This window comes from Cheilinus undulatus, linkage group 4 (genome assembly GCF_018320785.1).
Source record: "Cheilinus undulatus linkage group 4, ASM1832078v1, whole genome shotgun sequence".
NCBI classification, from domain to species: domain Eukaryota; kingdom Metazoa; phylum Chordata; class Actinopteri; order Labriformes; family Labridae; genus Cheilinus; species Cheilinus undulatus.
The window spans coordinates 47,583,720-47,597,175 of NC_054868.1; the positions used below are offsets into that span (position 1 = coordinate 47,583,720).

General features: G+C 37.2%; 1 protein-coding gene across 1 annotated transcript; it reads right to left on the reverse strand.

Moving 5' to 3' along the window:
• Positions 1–592: 592 nt before the first annotated feature.
• On the reverse strand, positions 593–11,423 carry ears2 (glutamyl-tRNA synthetase 2, mitochondrial). Its single transcript, XM_041784318.1, has 10 exons — positions 11,080–11,423; positions 9,554–9,709; positions 9,275–9,464; positions 8,159–8,309; positions 7,291–7,612; positions 6,674–6,782; positions 5,524–5,677; positions 4,272–4,402; positions 3,761–3,896; positions 593–1,461 (listed from the first exon to the last, which is right to left on the reverse strand). Exons 1-10 carry the CDS (start codon positions 11,225–11,227, stop codon positions 1,378–1,380), a joined length of 1,581 nt encoding a protein of 526 aa, XP_041640252.1. The 5' UTR covers positions 11,228–11,423; the 3' UTR covers positions 593–1,377.
• Between the last annotated feature and the right edge of the window lie 2,033 nt (positions 11,424–13,456).

The window sequence follows — 13,456 nt, forward strand, 5'->3', positions numbered from 1 at the left end:
AGCTAATCTGTTGCTCTGCTTTTTCTCACATTGACCAGGCTAGTATTAAATTGTTTATTTTCCTTTTTTTCTAAACTTGCAGTTTTACATTTGCCACATTAAATGTTATTCGTCACATATCCTACTAATAATCGGTTCCATTTCGGCCTTGAAAAACAGTATTTGTCAACCTTTAAACACATGACAACGGCAGTTCCATGCCTCTGCAAGTTATAGAACTGCCATTTCGATGGCAAAAGCATGGTCGTAGGTCAAGAGTAAGGCCTAGGTTGGTTTTTGACCTGTCACCTCCAAAATGTATTCAATCCATCCTCAAGTCAGGGTGGATGTTTGTGAGAGTTTAAAGAAAGTCACTCAGAGCATTCTTGGAGATCATTCTCAAGGAAAGGGATAAACATAAGGCCCAATGTCCTCGACCTTTGACCTCAAGCCTCTAATCCAGGGATGGACAACTTGAGCCAAAGCAGGCACATTTGGCCAGCTGAACTAACATAGGGTAAAACTGAACACTCATTTTAAAACCCAAAACCTTATGAAAGGTAGAAATACACAGTAGACACAGCATAGCTTTCATCAGAATTTATACCACACCATATGCTTGACCTTAACAGAATAAAATCCAACATAAGCTTATTTATCAATGTAATGAACATAGTATTTGCTTGTTATTTAACTATATTAAATTTGCATTTTGGTTCATTTTTAAATTGCTCTTAGTTTAGGAGTTAAATTGTTGAAGGAAACATTCACAGCCATCTGTAGCTTCTAATTACCTGCAAATAAAATATTTATTACATACAAGTGTATGTGTATTTCCTACTCTGTGATAATGGCAGCTTTGTTTTAGATTATTTATGGCATTAAACCTGAAAACCTCATTCCTCTAGCCTGGTATGGAACCAAAATGAATGCATTCAAACCTCAAAACAGTATCCATGACAGCTAAAAGCTATCCAGTGTTGTATTTCAAAGAGCTACAATCAAAATAATACACTTCATGTTTTGTAAATGAATCACAGGTAATTATTTTCCATTTTTGAATAAAATAAAATGTAGTTTAAGTTTCCTTTCTAGTTTTCAATGCAAATGTTTATAAATCCATGTGTTTAAGCATGCTTAAAGGTGCTTTCAGGAAAAGGCACATCAACATTTGCATAAAAACTCCAAGGTACTTACCATCTTTAGCTGGGCCACCTGCTCCTGCCACAGAAATAAATCAAACAAACAGATGTTTTCATATAAAATAAGCTTTATAATTCAAGTACTTTTAAGTTATAAGCAGTTCATTTCAAATGTGCCCAAGCATTCATGTCCAACAAACAGGAAATAGATCTCCCTGCAGGCTCCCAGCAGACTCTGAAGTCTTTAACTCGACTCTTAGAGCAGCAGAAGTTTCTGGAATCGATGGCTGACCTCTGCAGGCCCCAAAGACACCATCATCTCCGCGACACTTGGCCCCTGCTGCAAGTCAGAAAACAAGTGGAGGAAGTAAAGCAATCAAACAAGACTGTAAGAAAACAGACAGTAACCTCTTTCAATCGGAATTTACTTCCTCTTTCCACATTCCTGCCCTGAGTTTCTGAGAGGTTATTGTGGTGGATGTGTCACTCTTGGATTTAGTCATGCAAATCAGTTTGACTATGCTATATTTGGGTTTAGCTAAGTCATACTAAGAATAGAAATAGCACATATAAGGACAGATGGATTGCAGAAGTCCACTAAAGATCTCCAGAGTCTGGATTTTGACGATTACGGCTAAAAATTTGCTGAATTCAAGTGCATTAATAAAAATGAAGAAATGAAATCATAAGTGAGCAGCAAAAATCAGTCTAAGGGTTTCAGAACTTCCTCTGTGAGTCCAAAAAAACTTGCTTTAAAGTGCAGCTGGTGCCCTTGAAGCAGAAAAATTGCATGAAAACTTAAAAAGGGATGTGAATACAGAAAACTGTTCAACTTAATAATTCTAAGCAGGGTGTGGTCACAGAATGTCCAATGATCGAGTACGTTTAGCTATGCCCTTAAAGTTGTTTATTAAAAAAAGCCTTAGCCTTAATAAATGGACAGAACTGAAAGCTTGTTTTTAAAACACAGGCACAGAGCTTGCCTTGACTTGCCAATTACTAGTTTCATTAATCCAGAAGTACTGTCAATAAAATCTTAAATTATGACTTAAATCATTTAGATGAGATCATAGTTAGGTCATAGGTGGTGTTACCATGAGGCAAAGGTAGGCAACTGCCTGGGGCCTCATGCTCAAAGGGGCCTAAAGATAGTCATTATAGGTGTGCATAAAGTATAATTTTTACATTTGAAATGACTTTAAATTATTAAGACATGCATTTTTAATGTAAATAATGGGCAAGGAGGGCATAAAATAGCATCAAAGTTAGTTTTGATTATCCAGCAAGTCTACTGGAAGGAATTCTGGCCCAAACAGCAAGGCCAAAGCTCTTCATAAAACCCTAAAATGTCTTCAATCAAAAAATTACAATGAGGTTAATCCTTATGGACTTAATAAAACAATGAATTTGTAGATTACTGTATGGTAAAATGGCATGCAATTTAAAAAATAAGATCTGTGGCATTAGAACAGGTGGTTCACCCCTGTTAAGTATTTATTTGTCAAGGGTAAACAATATGACAGTTAGCATTCAAGCTAGCAGTAATAAAAGATCGAAATGGGATTCATATGGTTAAAAAGACATTCACTATCAGGTTTACTGGTGTGGATTTAATCATTAAATTCCCAAAACATCACACGATTCCACATTCCCTGATAATGCTGCCGCAAGATATTCAAAGGCATCACTGGTGTACAACGGCTAGCTTTAAAAGGAAAAATAAGTAAGAGGCAAAGATTTATGGTTCAAAAAGTTAGTGAACTTTTGATAAACTGTGTCAGTTCTTGCCGTGTATGACAGCACCAGTCTGGAAGGCATTTTAACGATCACATTAAGAGAAAAATTGTCACGCAGCCACCAGTCTTTGCTGCGCAGTGGGTTCTTGCAGCCCGTGCATGCAGTGTTTTCCGGCAGCAAAGAAGACCGAACGCTAACGTTTAGCATGGTTAAACGAAGCAAAATTTAAAGTTAAACCAAATGGTATCGGATCAGCGCGTAAACTCAGGTACTCTCCGATACCAATACCTCCATTTTAAGCAGTATCGGACGTATTTCCGATACTGGTATCAGAATCAGAACAACCCCAATTGAAAGCATAAAAAAAACTAAATCTTTGACAAACTACATCTGATCTGTTGGGCAGAGCTGAAGGAAAGGAATAAATCCATTAAAATTGGAGGCACAGTCTGATCTACTTGTAAACATTTAAGGATATTGACAGCTTTGTGATACCTTATCAACAGAAAGCCCAATTGTAGGACATGTGCTTTTCTGTCCATTCATACCTGAAATATCACAGAATGGGACTGAAAAACAACACAGTTCAGAAATCAATCTTCAATTTTTTGGTGATTAAAACAAGAAGTAAGCCAATATTGGGTGCCTAGTGCTTGTATAGAACTTTTTTGTCATGGTTACAATGAGCTGTTGGCATTTACTAGTATCACATCAAAATTAGCATTTTATTATCGTCACAACCCTATAAGTTCAATCAGTCGACCTCAGCTGTGTACGTGTGAGGAATGACTCAGCAGAAGTTGAGGCTCTGGGTTAAAGTTGGTCTGAAGTTTTATCAGACCCACCTCAGCTAAACTCCTTTGTATCAGTCATAACAGAATAAACATGAAGAGTTCAGGTACCTGCAGACCACTGAGAGCCAGGCGTAGCAGCTTCATCACCTCCCTGTACTTGGTGGTTTTAGTCTGTTTAGCTAGAGTCTTCAGATCTTTACTGAGGCGATCCACTGACAGCTGCTTGCCTTGCTCAGATATTAATCTAAAACACAAAGAAACAGGAATGTTCACAATCTTTAAGTGTAGGTAAAGGTTTTTAGGTGGCTGTGGATGAGGTTTCTGGGTTCTGGTTCCAGACACAAACAGAGCACACTGAGAGATTAAATCCCTGAGAAGATGGTCAGGGGTGGATTGTTAAAGAGAATCCAGGTTGATAAGGCAAGACCAGGAGGTGAATCTGTGTCTATAAGCAAAGTGAATGTAGTCAGTGAGTTCAGGGCACTGTAGCACTTTTTATTGGTCTTCATTGTTATAAATTATCTGTGGTGAACTCTGTAAAGCACTCTGAATTTGGTGTTTGAATGGTGCTCTATAAATGAAACTGCCTTGCATGTGTAGGCTTACAAAAACTGCTTACTTAAGAACTAATGAAGCGATGTGCTGAGCCTCAGCGGTGAGTGCTGCCACCTGCTGGCTAGAGAGGGAAGGACGGACCCACAGGTAGGAGTGTGTAGGGTTTACCAGCTCCTTCAGGAAGGAAATGTGACCCTGCAGACAGAGGAAGAAACGGTTTCAGTATTAATACAGAGACAAGAGAGCAGTTTGAAGACAAAAAAACATGTGATGTCTGTGGGAAGCCACAAAAGCTGTTTGCAACTAAAAAAATGCAAAGCACAGCGATAACACATATTAGTTACATTCACAGGTTTAAAAAACATTCAAACTGCATCTTTGTCCTGACAATGTCTTTGAACAGAAGTTGATTCAAGACGATAATTTACAAACTAAGACTGTTATTTTTTTAATCTTAAAACACACATTAATGGCTTTTGCGTTCTCTACATATCAGAAAACTGAGGGTCATATATCAACCCTACCTTAAAATCCAACCATTTTCTCTTTCCTTTCTCTGAATTTAAAATTTATTTACAGCAACATCAAGAGGACATATAAAGGGTCAAAAAAACCTTCTTTTCTCATATCAAAAAACCAAACTAAATTAAGAGTAAAGGTGTCAAATCTAAACATTCTCCGAGATATACATTGTCTGCCCCAGCCATGAATTCCTCTTTATGCATCTAACATTTAGCATTTTTAATCATGTTGAATTTAAGATATGAAAACATGGAAAAAAGGTTTAATAAATAGATCTGCCGAGAAATACAAAAACACTTGGTCCTTATTTGTAACACATGTCAAAACTTTAACAGTGCTTTGAGATGTTGGGCCTTCCTGTCACTGAATGTATGAGATTTCAGCTATGGGAAATTGTGAGACATGGTGTGCCATTCATTCTCTGGTAATACTGTGCAGATACTACAAATCTGAGCATCAGTTTTTTTTTCTTTTAATTTGTCCTATTATTTATTGTTTGTAATTATCATTATTATTTTCTTCTTTTTATCCATCTGTTTAATCTTTGATTTTCAATTTACATACTAATTTATTCAACCATTGATTTTATCTGTTTATTTTGGTGTACTATATTGTACTATAGTTTTGAATGTATACCTTGTTATTTGCCTCCTGAAGGATGAGGGTGGGGGTGGGGAACCTATATGTCATGACCTCCATTTTATCAGCATGTTGTTTTGTAAATGTACAAAAATAACAATAATTAAAGTAAAAAAAGGTTTAATAAATAGTTGTGTAATCCCTGTTACTTTTACCTTTCGAAAATGCAGCACACGTCTGATATAATCCTCCTGAAGAACCTCTTTATCCTGGATTTCTTCTGCAAAGGTCTGTTGGATCTGTCCCTGCAGATCTTTAATCAGCAAACTGCATTGCTTGTCATCCTCAATACGCTGTTGCAAGTGTATCCTTCGAAAATGAAATAAATTCTTGATAAATACTCTTGACAAGTTAGTGCTGAAGAAGGAAAGGTATGATCAGAGGTGGAAAAAGTTCAGGACTACTGTACTCAAGTAAAAGTACAGTTACACTGGCTAAAAGTTACTTAAGTACAAGTAAAAGCACTGGTTAATTTAAAGGTCACATATGTAAAATACACATTTTCATACTTTTCACCGCCCCCAGGTTTGGTTGGCCCTCCCCACTTGGAAGAAAGTTCTGCCTTCCTCTCTGATACAAGCTGAGAGGAGGATCAGGAGATCCACATCCATTAAGCCACACCCATTTCCCACGAGGGGCGTGGTCAGACCGCTCATTAACATTTAAAGCCACAGACACAGAAACACAGAAACAGCTCGTTCTGAGCAGGGCTGAAACAGAGGGGTTTTTAAATGTGCAAAAATCCAATACTGGGGTGTTTTTTCAGCAACAAACTTCACAGGCATAATATAGCTTAGAATATACACACTTGAGCATAGTACTCAAGTAAAAGTGCAGTTACTCTGGTTAAAACTTACTTAAGTAGAAGTAAAAGTACAGATTTCAAAACATTATCAAAAAAGTTCAAATACCCCCAAAAAACCTACTCAATTACAGTAATTTGAGTAAGTGTAAGTAGTTACCTCCTACCCCTGGTAATTAGTTATTTCCTGGGTTTAGCATTGTTCTCAGAGTGTAGTAGGGATCAACAGTTTGATTATAGAGGCCGATATTCAGCATGCCTGATTATCTGTATTGGGGTTTTACTTTAAATGATCACCAATAAAAGTGATTAATTAAAATAGGTGCTACTTTTGCCTTGGTGCAAGGTGTGTCATCCCTTCTGGTTCTGTTTTCACTCACCACATTCTCACCCGTGCCTCACCTACAACGCTGTCTGACTGTCTAGACATCACATGACAACAGTGTAACTTCCTCGATTTGGTTAATAGGTTAAAAACAAAGAAAAGAGTAGTGCTGACTTACTTGTTGAACTCTGGCAGTTTTTCAAGGTCTACCAGAGCAGAATGTGTTGTGATTTTTGATGGATTAAACTCTGCGATTAGTTCATCCATCCTTCTACCCATCTGATTGGCTGAAAAACAACAAAAAACAAAAACAAAAACTTCAGAGGCATAAAACTTCAAGACAACCTTTTCCATTCCCCTGCAGGAATAATCTTTGCTTTCCAAATATTATTTTCGGTTAAAAAAATGATGTACTTATACATTTCTGTGCTTTCTTTCAACTTCACCTCAAATAACTGATAAAAACTTTGTTTAAAACACCATTGCATATAAAGTTAATATTAATGACAGCACAATAATGAAACACACCAATTAACATACAACATTCACGGCACAAACCATGTAAGCCATAAAATACTGTATGACAACTAAATAAGTAATGCTAAAATGCTTCTATGTTTAAAAAATTAATTTTCAATCATATGTAAACTTACAGCTCAAAAGAATAACAAATAATTCATTAATCGTCAGGACCTTTTTAAGAAGAGTGGCGATAAAAGTAAATACATAAATTAACCATTCATGAGTCTTAACATTTTACATTGCTTTTAAGTACTTTTCCCCCCGATCACTCACTGTTGAATCCAGATCCACAGTTTGTTGTGATGTCCAGCAGAGCCTCTGGCAGGACTCCATCTCTCTGGAAGTTCTGAATGAATATATCGCCCTGCCTTTTGGACAGTTTACTGCCGTCTTTGTTCATCAAAAGTGGCAGATGTCCAAAGGTTGGCGGTTTCCAACCAAGAGCACGGTACATGAGGAGATGTTTGGAGGTGGAGATGAGCCACTCAGAACCCCGCAGTACATGGCTGATCCTCATGTAGTGATCGTCTACTATGTTGGCGAGGTGATAGGTGGGAAACCCATCTGCTTTTATCACCACAGGGTCTCCTTCCACCTAAAAAGGGAAGACAGAGAGCATTATTTCATTTTGGGGGAAACAAATCAAATAGTGACAAGTTTTACATTATCATTCTCTGTTTAATAAAAAAAAAAAAAATTAATGATTATTAAAAGAGTATGAACATGATCGATGAGTATGATTTTGCAATTTCTGCACAAACAAAGATAAATTATTCTTACATCTGTTCAAAAATGGGCACCAGGGCATCTCTGCTACAAAATATTTACATTAAAATGATGCCTGAAAAGGATATTTGACACTCATTCCACCTTAAAGACATATTGCACCTCCTGCAATTTGAAAATTGCAGAAGGCCTTATTGCAATTCCAGTAAATTTGTACTAATTGTTCAGCCCTAGCTTCAACGCCAGAGACCTTGGAATCAAAAAAATTCATCTACAAAGGATAAAAATGTATAAAATCACCCTCTAATTGCTGGGTAAGAAAAGGGGATGGTTTTTACACCTTAAAAGGAAGCCAAATGTGTGATCTTTGTCATCATTTAAGAGAAACACCCACTGAAATCATTACAAGTCTGACCTGGGCCACCTCATGATGATTCCGACCAAAGATCATATCCTGGAAAGGCTCCACACCTTCCTCCAGACGAAACCTAATCACATGTGGGACTCCTTGATCCAGTTTTTCTTGGACCTGCTGGGCCTTAAGATGACGACACCTGTTATCATACCTAGAGGAGGAAGGGGGAAACACAGCCAATGTTTTCCATCATAGATTTGTTTGAAACCCAGAAGTCAGGGCTGGGTACCCGTGCCTATACTACTATAAAGTGAAATCATCCAATTGTGGGATTGAGTTATCAAAATTACACAGGACAGGATCAAATAAGCGGTACAAAATATGAACGTTCCTGTCACCAATGGCCTGCTTTGTCTATCTATGATACGTTTTGCTGCTGTAAATTGGAATTTCCCCTTGTGGGACTAATAAAGGAATATCTTATCTTATCTTAACTTTTAAGCGAGCTATTGTTTCATGAAACGACTTAAAATTCTACAATACTGCAGTGGCCTGATGATCAAAAACAGTAATGGCTGTGAAATGTTTCAACTTGTCTCAAAGGCCTGGAAAAGAAGTCAAGATAGTCCATTTAATTTGTCTTTACTTTGTCGTCAATCTCCTTTTTGTTCTATGATAATGAAATGACCTACTACACTCTCTGATCCTAGATGGGTTCAATTCTTGGTATCATGTCTGGTCATGCAGGTTAAACATGACTGTGCTGAATGTATGACAGACAATAAAATTAAACTTCAAGCTTAAATCATGCAGAATCCTCCTGACGTATGGTTCAATATCAGCTTTAGAAATAACCCAGTTAAAATGCTGTAGCTTGTATCAGTGAGTACACCAGTTAATCACCCAATCTGACACCATAATATTACAGACTCCTGATAATACTGCCTTGTATTGTCTTTCTCAGTATCTTCATTTAAAGGGTGCAATATTCAACCAACCAAGTTTCAAGTGTTCTTTGTTGTCATTTCAATCAGTGCCCAGTGAATTTACATTTGTTTCTTTATACCTATGATGCTAAATAATAAGAAAAGTTAAAGGAATATTTCTGTTGTATAAGTCCACAAGAAAATGATGATGCATAATTTTGAACTGTGCGTGAATTTTTAGTCCCGTGACCTGGGTGTCTGTCCGCTCCTTAAGGCCTCCTTTTTCAGCAGCTCAAGTCTCTGTGGGCTGCAGAAACAGTAATAGGCGTGTCCACCGTCCAGCAGCCGCTGGGCTGTCTGCCTGTAGAGGTCAAGTCTCTGAGACTGCAGGTATGGACCAACAGATCCTCCCCGACGAGGACTCTCATCAGGAGGTATCCCTGAAAGTAAAGGCGAGTTTGAGTAAGATATCATACATTTTTCATGGTACATACTGTTGTCTTTCATGGATGACATCCATGTTTCTTACCAGCCCACTCCAGCATGTCCTCTATGGACTCTGCAGCTCCTGGTACGAGCCTGCTCTGATCGGTGTCCTCCAGCCGCAGGATGAACGAGCCTCCAAACTTCTTGGCAAAAATGTAATTGTAAAGAGCAGTTCGAAGACCTCCCAAATGTAAGAAACCTGCAGCAAAGAACATAAACAGCAAGACAAGGATAGAGGAAAATAAACAAAGAGAAACATTTTAAACCAAAGTAGCACAGCAAAAATCTTTACATATCATGATAAGAAAGCACTGATGATACTTTCCATATTAATGATGGCCATGTTTTATTTTAAGCACTGACAGCAGTGCAGAGAGGTAGCACCTGCCAGGCTTTTAACAAAATCAAAAACACGATACTCTCGCTCTTGTTTTAGCATCTTTACACAGGCTTAAAGTATGATTCAGGATTTATTTCAAGATGGTTTTAACGAGTACTTTTAAAGCTCCCCGTGGCCTTTATTTTCTATTTCTGATCTTTTAGTGCTATAAATTTTCAGAACGTGGGCAACTGGACTTGACTGAAGTTCTTGAAGACATTTTGCCTCTCCTCCAGAAGGCATCTTCAGTTCTAAAGAGATTGGGACCAGAGCCAGAAAATATCTGGCCCCAGACTCTTTGGAAATAAGCTGAAGAAGCTGAAGATTTGGGCAACCATCACCAGGATGAACAAAAACCTACACAAACATCTTTTAGTGCTGTACAGGGACATTGCTGAGATCCATAGCCAAAGCTTTTCTGCTCGTTTTAAATACCAGATTTAGAACTAAAAGCAGAAAATGACTTTTACCGAACAGTAAAAAACTGGACATGGTGTTTGTTGTGAGAGCTCCAAAAAATGTGGAGATCAGGCCAGCTAGCTCTCTTAAATCCCTTGTTAAAACTTACTTTTATCAAGGAGTTGTTCCTGATTTTACTCAAATTGTAGTGAACGGTTTTCTTTAATATTTATTTTTAAAACCTGTTTAAATAAATGGCATGTATGCTAGATGTTTTTAGATTAATTTTGTCTCAAAATGTCTGTAATTATTAATCTTTGCCTTAACCTATGATCTTATGACCTGCTTGTTTCATCTGGCTGTCCCCATAAAACCATTTGAAACTTTTATTTTAAGTAGTGCTTTTAAAATGAAGCTCTCGTATTAGTAGTAACAGGCAAAACTCAAAGACTATGAAATGAAGCAGCTAAATGTAATCCAGCCAGCACTCTTTACATTTATACAAGATAAGCTACATTAACTAAGATTTTTGCCTAGTTTGATAACTCATATTATCTGAGAAGTTTGAGACATATTAAGTGGTTCTGTCCTGACTTTGATCAACTAAAAACCAGCAGAATAATATGAAATAGTCTGGAAAAATGTTTTAATTTTTTTTACACATTTACTTAAGAAAATACCTGATAGTATAGACTCACACTCAGGATACCCAAAAACTTCGGTGCTCCACTGTCCTATCTGCATGTCCTTACAGGGGATTTTAATGTGAAGTATTTAGGGGAGGATCTCACCTGTCGGACTGGGTGCAAACCTGACTCTCACTTCGTCATGAGCCGTGGAGCAGCATCTTCTGACGGCGGCGTTCAGCTGGAGTTTGATCCAGGTTTTTCTGACCGCTGTCAGACACTGAACGCCTCTCTGAGGTAATGTCAACAGCATCTTATCAACTTCAAGGTTCGCCTAGCAAGCTAACGGTCCAGCTTCAGGGAGGTTAACGACGGTCAATGAAACTACATGTCGATAGGAAACAGGGAGGCAATGAGAATAAACAAAAAAACCTTACATTTGCCCCTCACATGTGTTTCTTTAGTGGCGTTCGTTCGGGTCAAGCATGATTTGACTCCATGGGGTTTGTTTCTTCTTCGCCGTAACCGGAAGAGAGCCGGGTTATGCTCACCGCGCACACTGCCACCTAGCGGCCGGGGGGGGCAAATATAACAGAAACACCGGATGATAAATTGAACCCTCACAAAAGTATAAGTAACCCAGTCAACAAAAACATAACAGTAAATCAGTAAATGTTTGAAGAGGAGAAGAATGAAGTCTGCACTTATGTTATCTTTCCCTTTAGTAACTACTTTATTTAACCAAGTTGAAGGCTCTTTACTAGAACCTAAAAAGCTAAATTCGTTGAGCATTTTGGCATTAAAAACAACAAATAACAACAACACTGATTCACAATTCAAGACACAATCACAAGAAATACATTAAAACAAGGCAAAACAAGCATCACTGATTAGAAACAAGTGATGCTAAAGTGTTTTTGAAGACATCCATTTCAAAATAATACTTTAAAAAGTGCTACAGTGCTTTTGAAGCCATCCACTCTAAAATAATTCATACCATGAAGGTTAAAGTGCATCATCTTGTGCTAGTTTTGTTAAGAAGTGCTATAGTTGCAGGTACAAAAGTGTTACTGCAGTGTTTAGTTCTCCCTTTAGGAAGAAAAAGTCACAGCCAGAGTGAATTTGAAGTTTTTATTTCAAAGGATTAAAACAGTCATGGAGAACAGAGCTGCCCTTTATGTTGCAGCTGTGTACAATATAGATCTGACAGGTTGAATTGTGGGTCATTTATAAACTTTCTTGCTCACCTCATGACTTGGTTAAGGACTTTTTTTTCTTTTTAACTGACAGGACATATTTACAATATACTGTATTTTACATAATCATCAACCCTAATTCAATTCTAGAGAAAACAGATAAACACATCATAGAAATTAACATGTTATCACAATCTCCCCTCTTCTTTATAGGCCAGTACTTACCAAAATATCTATTTTGTACAGTTTCTTAAATCTAATTATGTTTTTGCAAATCCTTAGTTATGTATTTACTCTTCATTGTTATTCAAGCAGTGTTACAATTCCAAAAATATTGTCCTAAACTGGAGCCTCCATTGTTCTAAAAATATATATGGAATATTCTTGGTTCAATAGTTTTGTAACAGAATGGTGGAAACTTTAGGATTTATGAGTAATATGGGGGGTAATAGGTTGGACTATATGCAGCAGGTTAAATGTGGCAGAGTTGTGTTGATGAATCTATAACAAATAAAAAAAAGAAGAAATTAACCTCAGGAGACAACTGAGTGCCTCGGCAGGTTAGATGAGGTTAGACAGTATGATAAGGTGTGATCAGGTGGATTACTCACACAGAGGCAGGCAAAGACATACCAGAAACTCCCACTGTCATACTTGAGTTAAGTTAAACAAACAAACTTTAACAAAACTGACAGTAGGTGGCAGGAGACACCATCTGAAGTAGACTAATGACTTATAGTCTGCTGATTCTTATAAACTGAAATAACCTTGAGGACAAGGTGAGGTGGCCATCAATGAAAAGCTCATATAATAAGGAACTGAAGAGTAGTAAATTTTACAAAATAAAAAATACTACTAAAAATTAAAACAATAATAATAACAAATCACATGTAGCTAATATATTTGTAGAAAGTCAACAATGCAATATACGTAGTACCATATAGAACCATATAGTAAGCGCTTTTTCTAATATTACAACTGTTTTAGAAAACTTTTTAATTTTTATACAAATGCTGGTCATATGTCTGGACGCTTGCTGGCGTTAAGACAAAGTTTTACTTTTATTTTTCTGTTTTGGCCTCTACTGTTGTCTAAAGAACTAGTTTAATTAACAGCCAAATACACAGCTAGCTATTTGCTAACTTTTACTATCTGCTGTTTAGTGACGTCTTTTGTCCTAAGCAGTCTGAATCTGGTAGATTATAACATTTTGTTTATATTTTCAACGGGAGTGTAAGCAACATCACAACATAATAACTGCATCTCATGCTATGTTAAGTCAAATATGTCTAGTCTTCTCTCAGCTTAGCTTAGCATAAGTTAGCTACCAGAAGCTTACTGTAGCT